The sequence below is a fragment of the Loa loa genome (genome assembly GCF_000183805.2).
Source record: "Loa loa unplaced genomic scaffold supercont3.168, whole genome shotgun sequence".
NCBI lineage: Eukaryota > Metazoa > Nematoda > Chromadorea > Rhabditida > Onchocercidae > Loa > Loa loa.
The window spans coordinates 14,591-28,856 of NW_018108348.1; the positions used below are offsets into that span (position 1 = coordinate 14,591).

Genomic DNA, 14,266 nt, shown 5'->3' on the forward strand with positions numbered 1-14,266 from the left:
TAATAATAATAATAATAATAATAATAATAATAATAATAATAATAATAATAATATAATAATAATAATAATAATAATAATAATAATAATAATAATAATAATAATAATAATAATAATAATAATAATAATAATAATAATAATAATAATGAAACTTGGGCATACTGTTATATCATTAATCAAATAACGCTTTAATATCATATATCCCCAATACTAGTTTAGTTGAAAATTAAAATGCTACAGAAAATATGAAATTAAGTAGCAGTTAAAATTATGACTAGACAAATATCAATATTTATTTTTAGTAATTTATGACGATTACTCACAGTTCATTCATTTTTCTTTTTTTTAAAAAAAAAGAAGCAAAAATTGATGTAATTTATAGAATTTTCAATTCAACGAACTATTTCAGATGAAAATTCCACTGATGATATAAATGATAAATCAAGAGAAATGAAAATGAATGATATCGGAATGAAAGGATGTAAAATTCCCGCTTGGAAATAAATTCATTAAAATCGTCAACCATTGTCATTGCAACAAATTAGAGAGTGACATAAATCACATGAATTCACTTTTTCAACCATAAATATGTATGACATCTCTCATTCCATTGCCCAAATGATAATTTATTCAAAGAGGAAATGATTAATTGATATATTCTTTTCATCTCAAACATACACCAAACGACTATTATCAATTATCAAATGAAGCAATAATGGTTAATAATGATTAGGCTTGAATTGTAGTCGTTAAACTATCTTGTACTAGATGAACATTATATATATATATATATGATTATTATTGACATTTTGATAACAATGCTTATTGATTATTTGATAATCACATATCATCAACCACTCGTGATAATACAGTGCGAGAAATGAAGCAAAAATTTATGAATTCTTTTGAATATAAACCAAAATCATCTCTCCTTTAATGTTATTCGTTATTTTAACTAATTATTTCCATAATATAAAGCTTCTGTAGGCAAATCTTAAGAATTTCTTGAAATGTTGGAGAAATCAGTTGAAAACTCAAACTTCAAATTTATTCCTTTAAATTTCATTTAAACATCAATAGGCATTATGGTCTAATTAATAGAAAGCAAAAAAGCATTCAAAATTTGTATAATTTACATTTAACATTTTAGACATATTTCAAAAACATAGAAATAAAACTCGAAAAATTTTGATTAAAATGTATTATTCAATACAAATTAGAAAATATAATTGCCATCGTAAATAGGAAGAAAAAAAAAGAATCGGAAATTTTCCCATCAATTACAATTATCCGTTGATGAATAATCAGAAGTAATGAGGATCGGATACTTTTATTGACCACAATTCTATTCTTCCTAGTTGAAGGAAATGATATTCTTGTCACTTTGTTCTACTTTCTTTATTTGATTCTTCCGAAAACGATATCCCAACTACCTGATATTCATATCTTTCAAGAGAGCGCAATGATAGCTTACTGAAATCCGATTATTAAAATCCGGTTTGGGAACTTGCAATGAAATGTTCCATTTGTACATTTATTAAAAGTTCGTTTCGTACTTTCCATCATTCCAGTCAAATAAAATCATAATATGCTATCTATTTATGATTGAAAATAAATCTGCATAGTAAACAACTCCTTACCTCATACATTTTACTTATCTGATATAGTATCACAGCAATATCAGTATTATAGTATCACAGGAAGTGGTATTAACGTTGTTGGATAAGTAAATGTCAACAATTACATTTGATATTAGCAAAAAAAAATAAATTTTGTAAGCTTTGCAGTTTGGAATTGTCAGTATTATTAATTTTTTAACTTTTTAAGCAAAAAAAAAATGATAGAATAAGAGATAGAAATATACAATTCGGTGATAATATCTGTGATAAAAAGAAAGAAATCACTGTCACGAAAAGAGAATATTATATCAAAGTATGTTCATCTATTCAACAAAACACCATTGATTGTATGAATTGATGATATCACTATATCACTATCCAATTATATTTCAGCACAAATTTGGTTCTAATTTTATTTCGCTAAAAAAAAAGAATCACAATTACATCTGTCAAATTATCCCTCCCAATTAGCGTAAACTTCCCATTTAAATTATCACTCAAATTATCTCTCATAATAGTAAATGATTATTACGTGAAATGATTACGTAATGTATGATTTAGCAATAATACTAACAGGCACGTCATTTCCTTTATTGCTTACGTTTATTTATCACGTCTAAATGGAAACACGTGAATGACTGCAGGAAATAACGTGTAAGAATGAAATGAAAATGAGGGAAAATGGCTGAACCATCCCAATTCTTATCTCAAATTTCATGTGAAAATAATTGTAAACGATAAGTATGACATGTTGATACTAATGTTTACTTTCAATAAAAATAAATCATCAAAAACAAAAAAGAAGAAATAAAGAATTATTTAGAAATCATTTAATTTCACATCAACTAAAATGCAACATTATGAAAAAGATACTTATAGCATAGGATTCATTAGATGATTACAATTGGCTTTATCAACGATTGAATCATCAAATCATTTTTCCGAGAGTGATTCTTCGGTTGAGAAACATTCTTCCGATACCACCGGATGAAATCTCGAGCAGTTATAGAAATTGCTTGCATTCCATTGTTCATTGGTAGAAAAAAGATGATCGAGTTGAAATTTTCGTTTTTTTTCTTATACAAACTTATATTACATTTTTAAAATTCATTCCACCTATATTATTACCTGAACTAATTAATCATTTGAATAAACCCGTGTTTCTCGATAATTGCAGAATATTCGATGAATATAACATGCCTATAATATTCGATGAACATGATTCATTATGGATCTTATGGATCATTTAAATAGTTTGTAATATCAGTACTTACTACATTCATTAATTTGCTGATTAACTTTTGCCTATTATTTTTGTATCACCTAATTAATAAACTGCAATATCTTTTCAGTTTATCAAGAAATTTCTAAAAATTTGTTTTAGTTTATTTAAAAACACTACTCCTGCAATTCTATTGATTTATCTGGGATTATATAGAAATATGCAAATAGTAAGTAAGCATAGTTTAATTTGAAATTTCCTGAATTAAAATTGAACAATCCTAATGAGCTAACCAAATAGATGATTTTATGGGAATAAGTAAAAAATGTTGTTGAATAATTTCTCAACTTATAAACGAAATTTTTCTTTTTACGATTTTCAGCAATTTTATTATCACTTTCAAATACTGCTTCATTTAATCATATCCTGCAAATATTATCAAATGTAAACTGAAAAGATTCATATGAGTTTATCATCTTAACTATCACTCATTTACATATTAAATCGTGTATATCTGTTGTAATCCGGCTGAAAATATAACTAAACGGATTATTTAGGCCAAACTAAAATCACCGAAATAATAAAAATTAGACGTAATTAGTTTAGCATCCAGTGTAATATGTAAAGGCTCATTATCGTATCCTAAAATTCGATACAGTACAGTTTAGTATAGCATAGTTGATAGTTTAGTAAATGATCTTTTTCCGTGCAGATAAGGCACTGAAATTGATAGATTACACAAATATGATATAAAAAAATTAACGATGAAAGAAGCAATGGAAATGCAAAAAATAGATAGGGAAATAAGTTAATAAGTTATCTGTAAATAAGTAAATGTTTGTGGCAAATTAGAAGAGTGTTCTGATTTACACTTAATTAATATGCATTAAGTTATTATAATTAAAAATTTGACCAATATTTAAATGAGAGTTGTCTATTCTAAATCTAAATTAAAGTAAGTAATTGAAAAATAAATCTATAAACAATTGAAATGAAAAAAAGAATTTAGAAAAATAAATGGAATAGACAATTGAAAAATCCAATTTGTGCTCGATTTTTAACCGATGAAAAGTATACATAAATGAAATTTAAAAAAGAAAAGGGAAAGGATTACATAGGTAATACATATGTATGGTTAATAGAATTTTAAGTTCCTGCTTGATTACCTCTTTGGTTGTAAATCTATTTAATTCCTCTCTGTGAACAATTGAAACATATCTCGTTGATGATTACATTAACTGTAAAAAATGACATTATCACCTTAAAAAGTATACTTTAAAAGTCTATTGCAGAACTGAAAATAAAATCCGAAGAAACAAAATTTTAATTGCAAACAATCAGTGGTACTTATCAACATATTATCAACTGCTTATCAACAAGTGATAATTTCTCCGTTAAAATGATAAGTAAACAGAAAAGGTAAGCTTATTAGTTGCGTTCAAATTATCGCACAGTAAGTGATCAATAACTGACAATTTCAATAAGTGACAATTTGACAATTTCGAAAGTGACAATTTTGCAATTGCCAAGTGTTATATTATCTCCTGATAAAACAGAAAATTTAGGAGCTTAATAAAATATAAAAAATAAACAAATTTTGCCCATCGTACGCATTAACCATTGATTAAGATAGAGATCAAATATTGATTAGTTAGTTCAAATGGGAGCGGATCACTGATATGATTTCCAGTGAGTGAGTTACTGATATGATTTTTAGCTTCCTATAAAAAAATTTTTAATTAATAAATACTAAGTTACTAAAAGTTTGAATTAGCTGCAAATCACTTAACAATTTTTCGCCGAATTTCTTCAACTAACCAATATTACTAGGAAAATTGCGAATTCGCTTCAATGAAATTTAAAAAAAAAAATTTGACAAAATATTAATGATTTAATTAATAAATACCAACTTGTTTAGTATTCATTAATTAAAACCATTTATTAATTAAATATTGCTTTCACATATCAATGGATTTAGCATAGTTTAGGTAATATAAGCCTGCATCATCCATGTAGACGCAAATTACATCCAACCATTAATATATTTCACCGAGGATTTTATTCATTTCTACAGATATTCCTTTCACATGTCAAATGATCATTTTTGCGTAATTTTTTTTTCAATCTAATACCTTGAAAATATTACAAAATTTTGAATTTAATTTAACATTTTTATTGGTTGTTTTACAGTATCAACAAATAATTGCAATCATTAGCAGTTTGTTTGCTTTAAATTATTTAAAAAATAAGATGCATGTGTGATCAAAAGCAATCTAGATTAGAAAGAAATCTAAAAATTTTCAAATTTTCAAAATTTTTCAGATTTCTTAAAAAACAAAAACAAAGAGATTTTTAAATTTTGACGCTATTTAACGTTACATTTAAGTAGCATATATTAAGTAATGTAACGTTACATTTAAATAACGTGACGTGTCACATTTCAATGACGTATATATTGTCAATTTGAATTTCCCTTTTGACTTTGATTTTGAGGGAGAGATTTTCGAACTAACTAAAGATCTAAAAAGTATAATTTGATTATAACTCCCTGTAATGTCAGTGTTTATTAATGTAAATTAATTAAACTTTTGCACTGATAACTTGTAACGGAATTGAAGTTTTATATTATTAGCATTATTTAATTTGCTTTGTTTTTAACTTTCATATTATTGTGATTTTCATTTTTGCAATTCCTCAATCAAATTTTGGATCAATTTATAATTTTACGAAATAGGTATTATTTATAAACAAATGATATATTTAGTGATTTTGCCCCTGAAATTCGAATTTAAAATCAATTAAATATTGTTCATATGTATGCTTCGATTATCATTTCTAATATTATTTTACCTGAAATTCATGAGGGAGAAGAAAATTAAATTTCATGAATATTTCTTTTTTTTTGTTTGAGTTATTTCATTCAGTAATTGATGAAAAATGCTCTTGTTATTAATCAAATGTTGCCTTCAGATCGAATTCATTAGATACTGTCAAGGGAATATTTGTATTTGCTGATAACTTAATATTTGTTATAACGAGAAATCTAGAAATAAATAGATTTTGGAAAAGATAAAATACTTTGTACAGTTTAGTTTTTAAAATGTATGAAATGAATATTAAATAAAATATAGTAAATATATCAAATATTCAGAACTAATCAATGAAATTAATATTAGATATAATTTAAGAAATGTAGTATATGATAATGAATCAAAAGATATTTTGTTAAATTTTTTATGAAAGTCTAAGAGAACAGTTTACTGTTATATTTTATAACAAACTTTTGGATCAATAACAACTTTAAAGCAAACTGCAACCCATAACCTTTAATTAGATGAATCACTCTGGCAATATCATTACATTTACTGTTAATCTTTACCTTTAATCATTGGTTAAACGAACTAGTTCGATAATAATTTACCTCTGACCTTTAATTAAACTAACCAATCTCATGATAACGCAACTATACGGTATGACCATTCCAACTCTGTCTAAACATTTCAAAATATGCTAATTGAATAAATTACATAAACCTAATGATTAAAGTTTTGAATTTGGATTTAAATTTCTTTCAAATTTTTGAACGTGCAGTCCCGATAATTAGCATAAGAAAATCATTTATAAATGACATATTCCTTATCATTTTTTTTTTTTTTTTTTTGATATAGTATAGGGAAATTTGAGCAAATTTAATTTACATTTAATCAAAACATTATCACCTACTCACTCACTCTCTTTCTCTTTCGGTAGATTAATATATCTTTCCATTGAAAATATGATTTCGTTCGATAATTTGATTGGAAGTAGAATACAGATGAAATTTGATAAATATTCAATCACAAATGATAATGGAATAGAATGAGAAAGAGAAAAAAAGAGATAAAGATATGAAATGGAGGAGGAAGGAATTTATTAGAGTTCGGAATAAATGAATGAATAAGTTAATGAATGAATTAATGAATGAATGAATCAATGAATCAATAAGTGGATGAATTAATTAATTAGTGATCAGTAAATAAAGGAATGAGTGAATGAATGAATGAATGAAGGAAGGAAGGAATGAGTGAATGAATTAGTGAATGAATGAATGATTGATTAAATGAATGAATGAAATGAACGGAGAGATAGACGAATAGATGGTAAGATAGAATGTAAAAAATGGATAGATGGATGAGGGAAGGAAAGTGTAGTAAATGTGATTGTTTGAGGTGATAGGGAAAGAGGACTAACATTTGCTGTTACTTTCCAAGTCAGCTAGCTATAAGAGTTAGCTAGTTGAGATTGACTAGCTAGTTCAGCTCTACCTTATACAAATTCCAATATCGTTTATTCCAAAACGTTTACTTAATTAATCAATTAGTCAATTAACTAATTAATTAATTGACTAATTAATTAATTAAGCTTATTTGCAGATGAATTATGGGCAATACTGGTAGTTCACTTACTGATCTAAACTTATTCTCTAAGGGTGGTATTTTTACACGAGATCAAATCGATGAATATCAGGTTAATTATCAAAATTCTTTGCATTATCATATCATTGATAAATTGTTACTGATAAGTGACTAGCGATGATTTTTTTTCTATTTCTTCTAATTATTGATGGATATTAGAGCAAATTAGTCCATCTTATCATCATATCAGGGCAAAGTATGAAAGCAAAGTACTACATCAAGTATTATATCACTTTGTTATCAGCAAAACACGTTTTACTGATTACATTATAATTTATAATAGATATTAGATAAATAATTTTTGTAGCAATATAATAATGTAAATGTAAGATTAGTACTATAGTTAAGTATAATACTCAATTTTTCGCACTATCATATTATCAATAAAATGTCACAAAGAATACAGTCAATTATTACTGATAAGTGAAAGGTGATAAATTTTTGTACTTCTTACTTTACTATCATTTATGAGTATCAGAGCAAAGTGATCCATCTTATCGCAACAGTAAATTGTTTCGTATGACTTTTGTTTGACTACTAATTAGTATGAATGTTAAATGAGTAGATTTTACTAATTGATAAGTATCAAATCAATTTTGTTCCATCTCATTTATTATATTATGGAAAAATTTTCATGAAAATAATTTAGGATTGTACATTTTTTACAAGAAAAGATATCATACGTTTGTATAAACGATTTTATGCACTTAATCCGATCAAAGTACCAACAAATATGCAAGGAAATCGTCCGGCTATTATAACATTATGTTTTGAAGAAATCGAGAAAATGCCTGAATTACGAGTTATTATTATTACTATTATTATCATTATTTCTTTTATTTGTTGTTTTGATGGAAAATGTTTTGAAAATTGATGAAAATTATAGATTGATTGGAAAAAAAAGATCTTTGAAAATTTCCTAAATATTATAATTTTTGAATTTTTTTTAAGGAAAATCCGTTTCGGCGCCGAATTTGTCAAGTATTTTCTGATGATGGTGCTGGAAACCTGACATTTGATGATTTCTTGGATATGTTTTCTGTTTTTAGTGAAATGGCACCATTACAGCTCAAATTGAAATACGCATTCCGAATATATGGTATTTAATTTTCAATAATTTATTATTTCATTGAAATTTGATTGATATACGACTGAAATGTAATTTTTAAAGTAAATTTGTTCCAATTGAATTTATGGAAAATTAAAAAATTATAAAACAATAAATGTATGAAATATGAAAATTTATGGATTTTTTTGAAAAATTTTATAGATTTTGATGGTGATGATCAACTTGGTCATGATGATTTAAGCAAAATTATCCGATGTTTAACGCGTGATGAATTGTCGGATGAAGAGGTTGAATTTATCATTGAAAGGGTAAGAAATAATCTATTTCACAACTTTTGAATAACAGTTTTTCTATGGAAATTGATAACATACAATAATTATATATATCACCTCAGTCAGCCGATCCGATCAGTTGAAGAAAAAGATAGAAAATATCTTTTTTCTTTTTCAATACCAGTTAATAACTTTTTCCGATACCTGTCAACTGTCAGCTAATTGTCAATTAATTAGTGACAGATTAAATCAGAACAGGTAAGACTACTAAAAAGTTAGTAGACTAAAAAGAAGATAAAATAATTGCCATTTTCAGCTTTTAATAAGCAGTTAGTTTTCCAGTTCCTTGAACTCCTAAAATTGAAATTGGATTTGATTCAGAACTAAACTGAGGAAGGTTAAAATAATTTAAAAAACTACGGATTTATACATTCATACATTTCATGTTTGCATCCTAAAATAAACATCTTCATCCTTTGAATTTTTTAAAAACATTCCTCAAATTTGATCTTTTTTTTTTTCAGGTAATTGAAGAAGCAGATCTCGACGGTGATGAGCAAATATCATACGCTGAATTCGAACACGTCGTTTCGCGTTCACCCGATTTCATTCGTACTTTCCATATCCGTATTTAAAATGAAACAGGATTGGCTTTTATTTACTGTTCATTCAGAAATTTTTGAATTTCTCTCAATTTGTATAAGTTAATGCAAATTTTGCACTTTCATTTTATCAACACATACAGATATCAACTTTTCAACAATGTCTTTTTGGCCTAAATACTGCGACATACCAAGGAAGAATATGCTAGCACATTGAAATGACAAGATTTTACACTGCATAATTCGTAATTCACTACTCATTAACGGCCTGATGTTAATTTACTTATCCATTACAAAGCTGATGGATTGTTAAATTTAAAAAAAAAAAATTCTAAACTGTAATGAAAGTTCTATGAATCTTTGCTAACAGGATTCCTTTATTCCAAATTGAAAGAAACGCAAAACTTGTGGAATCAATTTGTAGCAAACCACACTGAGCTCAACATTTATTCCGCACTGAAAAAAATGACAGAATTAGATGTAAAGCATAGACCCGTCATGCAAAACATTTTGAGAGAAACAAAATTCATAGTTATCATCCGCTTTAATGCTAACTGCTTTTCCAACACTTCATCGTTCAAAAACAAGGGAACATGTGATGTATTATTTTAAAAATTTCTAGACGACAACAGTACCATTATAAAAGTCCAATATGGTAGAGTACCATTTTAAGACAATTAGGAATGAGTGCTCACAATTTAAGCTGAAATTACCTATAATGGGTAAATTGTGCTTTCGGTCTTAAGCATTCTTAATGATATATCCTGAACAGCGTTCTACTTTCCATCATAGAAAATTAAGACGATAATGATTTTCATAGTTTTTGAAATCACTCAATACAGAAAGCTCGCTTTTTGAAAACTAACAATTTCTCCACTGATGAAATGATATGCACTTGTGGAACAAGACAATTCAATATAAAATAAAAAAATAGTAATGAAATGGAAATGCGCTTGCTCAATTAGGTTATTCTCAAACATAAATATAGAAAATACGAGAGGGGTGTTTGACAGTGTGTGGTGCAAACCTGGAAGTTATAAACTGGGAAACAGTTCCAATAACTGATGGAAATAAGTACTGTCATATGATCCAAAACTAGGGAAGTTTTTCTCCATCATTCTTTCTTTCAATAGCTTTTTGTTTCGATGAAAACCTAAACAAAATTGCATTGCGGGAAAACTGTGAAAATTTCGAGAATACCGAAATCAAACAATGCCATTTTGACATTCATATCGGTTATTGAAAATTTTAAACCAATGACTCACATGAATGGTTCCCTCTTCTTTGTTAATTCACCATAAACGGTTAATGCTTGAGCAACCATACCGCTTGCATTAGCTAAATCAGATGGTATAATTATCGTATTTGTATCTTTAGCTATTTGTCCAAAAGCTGTTACATATTTCTCAGCCACTGACAAAGCCGCCGCATCGTAGCCACCTGTTTTGTTTAACGATTCCGAAACCAGTTTAATGCCCAAAGCCTGAGCCTGTGCATTTATCTGAATGGCTTCTGCCTGAAAACAGGTTCATTACAAATCTCTACAAAATGGCATGTTGAGATGCAGATTGCAGTCTCATGTCCTTTTCTGCAGCAGCTCCACTGAAAAGGAAGAAAGTTTTGGTGATAATAAATTTCAATCTGCAATGCATTTTGCAAATAAAATCTAAAGTTTTGTCTTGAAACTGCTGACATTCAATGATTTATCTATATCAACAACTTTTACTGCTAGTATTTTTGTCCACATTTAACCTCTTAACCTGAACAAGTAATAGGAAAATTGAAATACAGCTTCGTTTCATTAAATCAACTACCTTGCCCTTAGCTTCATTAATTTTTTCTTGCATCGAAGCTTCTGATGCTAAAATGCGCGCCCTTTTTTCACCTTCTGCGATATTAATTGCTGCCTGACGTTTACCTTCTGACTCCAGAATCGCAGCCCGTTTCCGCCGTTCCGCTTCCACTTGCATCTGAAATACACTTCAAAATCTTCTATTACTTTCACGTTATTTTTTCTCATAAAAAATAGTTCTTTTGCAATGTTCTCTACTTGCTGTGTTCTTTGTCTATGACAAGAACACAATGAAAACTTCCAAACATCCTCGAAAGCATACTACGGCATAATACAGTTCAACAGTAGTGGGTCACTCGTTAACGAACACTAATGTTCACGGTTGATATATCTTGTATCGATCAAATAAAATTAGAGTACATTTAAAAAAAGGAGTTGTATTACACCGAAGTATATATTCCTAACAAAGACAGATTAGTTTTTTAAAATTCTTGTACAAAAAAAAAAAAAAGAACCTGCATTGCTTCCTGGATTTTTATAGGCATCGTCATGTCCCCTGGAATTTGGTACAACTTCATCATCTTATTAACTCTTTCAAAACAAATTTCACTCAAGAATTTATTGGACAAAATCCGTCTCGAAATGGCCAATGCTGAAGTGATTCCAACATTAGAAAACTCCAAAACTAGGTCTGGATCAACTGAAAGAAACACTCACTAATTTCATATCGCATGCATTGTAATCCCCAAGGCTCAGCTGCTTTATTTATTGATTCTGTAAAATGTGAAAATTTTTGAATGCATAATCTTCAGCACAACTCCTGAAGCTCCTGAAGCATCATTTTTAGGTTCTTTAGCTCGAAATGTAGATAGCTTAAATTAAATCCTAAGTTTCAAACCGAACAAATGGCTGGTTCATTTCGCCTGACCGGCTATGAATTGCCTGATAAACACAACATTCACTAAATAACTAACTGATAATGCACTCAAAACAGTACTATGTAACCATGGGTAGCACAAAAATTGCACCATTAGTCAGTATTAAAACAAACCGACAATATTGATATTGAGTTGTTCACGTTCCTTAAATACTGTATCTAGATTGATTTTGCCTACTTCCGAACGCATCGTTGTTTGTGCAAGCTGTGTAATCGCATATTCTGGATCTTCAACACCATACGAAGCCTGAACGAAATCAGTTAATCCAGAATTTTACATTGACCATAAATTAAGCTTTGAGATGAACATCAATCGCATATTATTTGCGCCTTCAAAATATGGAACACGAAAATATGTAAAATCGAGAAACATTGAACGAAATTCATTTCGTGATTTACGAAAATTAGAGAAAAACAAAGCTCCTTTACATACTTTGTACGGATCCACTACTCGCAAATAGAGAACTCCATCAATCTGTAGTTGTACATTATCACTTGTCACGGCACCTTGTTGTGGTACTTCAATTGCTAACTCTTTCAGTACTTGCACATACTTGATACGATCAAAAAATGGTAGCAAAATATTGAATCCCTGCAAAATTTTATTGCCTAAATTAATTTCGGGACAAAAGAAAAGAACAAAACAAAATTTCGGGACTACATTGCCAAAGTCACAGCCCAATAATTTTTATGACGATAATTACATAACCAATTATTCGATTAAAAGTTCTTAACAGAGTATTCAAGTTCAAATAAATACTTACAGGATCTAAAATAGAATGAAATTTTCCCATGCGCTCAACTACCCAAGCTTCCTGCTGCGGGACGAAATTCACGACGAAATTAGCTTTTCCTCGAACAGCTCCCCGTCGTTGAGTGAAGGTGGTAGGGTTCCTGAAACAATCCTTGAAACATCGATTTCGGACTATGAACTGCGATGAATATGAAAATTAAAGAAAAACAAAACAACAGTCTGAAGTGAATTGAATGAGAATTAAATTAACTCAGTTAAAGCAAGAACAGATAAAGAGGATCACAGAAAGTTGAATCGACTTAAATCCGATTAGAAATAAAATGAAATAAACCGGAATGAACTTAAGAGAAGTTAAGCTTTCATCAAATGAAAAGTAATAGAGTGAACTAAAGCAAACTAAAATAAGCGAAGTCAAACTGAAACAATTAAAGTGACCTGTAAGTTGAAAAACTTTCGGCAAAAATAAAGCCAAAAATAATAAAACTAATTAAAAAGAATCAAGATGAAATTAGGTGGAAATTCGATCAGTTAAATTAAGAAATGAAATTCAGATTGTTGAAGTAAATCAAGCAAATTAAGATCTCATAATGGGGGATGAAATAAATACTCACATAAATGGATCAAAAGAGCTTAAATATGTGTTGAGACGACCAAATGATGATGACTTAAAGTTTCTCTTCAACGATGGTACTAAAGCCATCTTCCTGAAAACAACAGTGTTAAGTGTAGCTCAAATAAAGAAATAACCGATTCCGGATTGTTCCCTTCTGACACCTCAACTAGTTCAGCACAATAAGTCATAACTTCTCATCGTCTTCACATTATAAAACATTGCAAACAAAAAATTAAAAGCAAGACAAAGAAAGAGACCACGACGAACGAATTAACTGAGTAAAAATGAATAACAATAAAGCCCGAGTCGCGATATCTTGTTGTAGCGAAGAATATGGTTACGTCCCATCTGTTAGGTAGAAAATCTCCATTTGCTAAAGAGTGTTATAGACATGATATCGTCAAATTTTAGTGCACTAATTTTGTTCAAGTCCTTAATTTCGATTATAAGTATTTGATAATTTCATCATTTGGGTACTCAAATTCACTTAACTTTTGCATAATTTTTTGGATGCCGTTCAAAATCAAATTGACTTAATAAGTGCTACATAGCAGAAAAATAAAAGAGCGATAATTTTCCTTCAGACTCTTTGGTTGATTAAATTATTATATAAAGATGAAGAAAATTATACGTGTGTGTCACTTGCATTCAATGTGTATTTCCTCATTTCCATTTATTTACTTTTTTTTCTTGAATGGGGCGAAAATGTGTGTAATGCGCAGATTTACGCACGAATAGTTTGTACGTGTAGGGAAATGTTTACATAGGTGTTTACGTACGCGCATGTACCTGAAACTTCCTTTTTTCTAAATCAGCTAATTTGTATCTACCGAGGATCAATTTAGTGAAGAACCTATCGAAGGGTTAGTAGTGAAGAAAAAGTTATGTAAAGTAAGTTTGACATAAGCTAACTCTTCGTTTGTTCTGTTTCTTCT

The 14,266-nt window shown here is 28.5% G+C and overlaps 2 protein-coding genes across 2 annotated transcripts; one reads left to right on the forward strand and one right to left on the reverse strand.

Annotated features, from left to right (window-relative positions):
• The first annotated feature begins 7,242 nt into the window (after positions 1 to 7,242).
• LOAG_07694 (calcium and integrin binding family member 2) lies at positions 7,243 to 9,283 on the forward strand. The gene is made up of 5 exons (XM_003143228.2): positions 7,243 to 7,344; positions 7,942 to 8,094; positions 8,244 to 8,391; positions 8,563 to 8,669; positions 9,158 to 9,283. The coding sequence occupies exons 1-5, from the start codon at positions 7,258 to 7,260 to the stop codon at positions 9,266 to 9,268; spliced, it is 606 nt and encodes a 201-aa protein (XP_003143276.1). The 5' UTR covers positions 7,243 to 7,257; the 3' UTR covers positions 9,269 to 9,283.
• A 385-nt stretch (positions 9,284 to 9,668) lies between these two features.
• LOAG_07695 (stomatin-like protein 2) lies at positions 9,669 to 13,428 on the reverse strand. The gene is made up of 9 exons (XM_020447512.1): positions 13,330 to 13,428; positions 12,729 to 12,858; positions 12,398 to 12,556; positions 12,079 to 12,211; positions 11,745 to 11,801; positions 11,543 to 11,583; positions 11,050 to 11,205; positions 10,501 to 10,751; positions 9,669 to 10,388 (listed from the first exon to the last, which is right to left on the reverse strand). The coding sequence occupies exons 1-9, from the start codon at positions 13,416 to 13,418 to the stop codon at positions 10,331 to 10,333; spliced, it is 1,074 nt and encodes a 357-aa protein (XP_020302267.1). The 5' UTR covers positions 13,419 to 13,428; the 3' UTR covers positions 9,669 to 10,330.
• Positions 13,429 to 14,266: the final 838 nt, after the last annotated feature.

Excerpts from the sequence above, each read along its gene's own strand:
- LOAG_07694 (XM_003143228.2), top strand. The coding sequence starts at position 7,258 with ATGGGCAATACTGGTAGTTCACTTACTGATCTAAACTTATTCTCTAAG. Across the intron at positions 8,095-8,243 it reads AGAAAATGCCTGAATTACGA|GAAAATCCGTTTCGGCGCCG; the intron begins GTTATTATTATT and ends ATTTTTTTTAAG. Across the intron at positions 8,392-8,562 it reads ATACGCATTCCGAATATATG|ATTTTGATGGTGATGATCAA; the intron begins GTATTTAATTTT and ends AAAATTTTATAG.
- LOAG_07695 (XM_020447512.1), bottom strand. The coding sequence starts at position 13,418 with ATGGCTTTAGTACCATCGTTGAAGAGAAACTTTAAGTCATCATCATTT. Across the intron at positions 12,557-12,728 it reads TTCATTCTATTTTAGATCCT|GGATTCAATATTTTGCTACC; the intron begins GTAAGTATTTAT and ends AAAATTTTGCAG. Across the intron at positions 12,212-12,397 it reads GAGTAGTGGATCCGTACAAA|GCTTCGTATGGTGTTGAAGA; the intron begins GTATGTAAAGGA and ends GATTTCGTTCAG.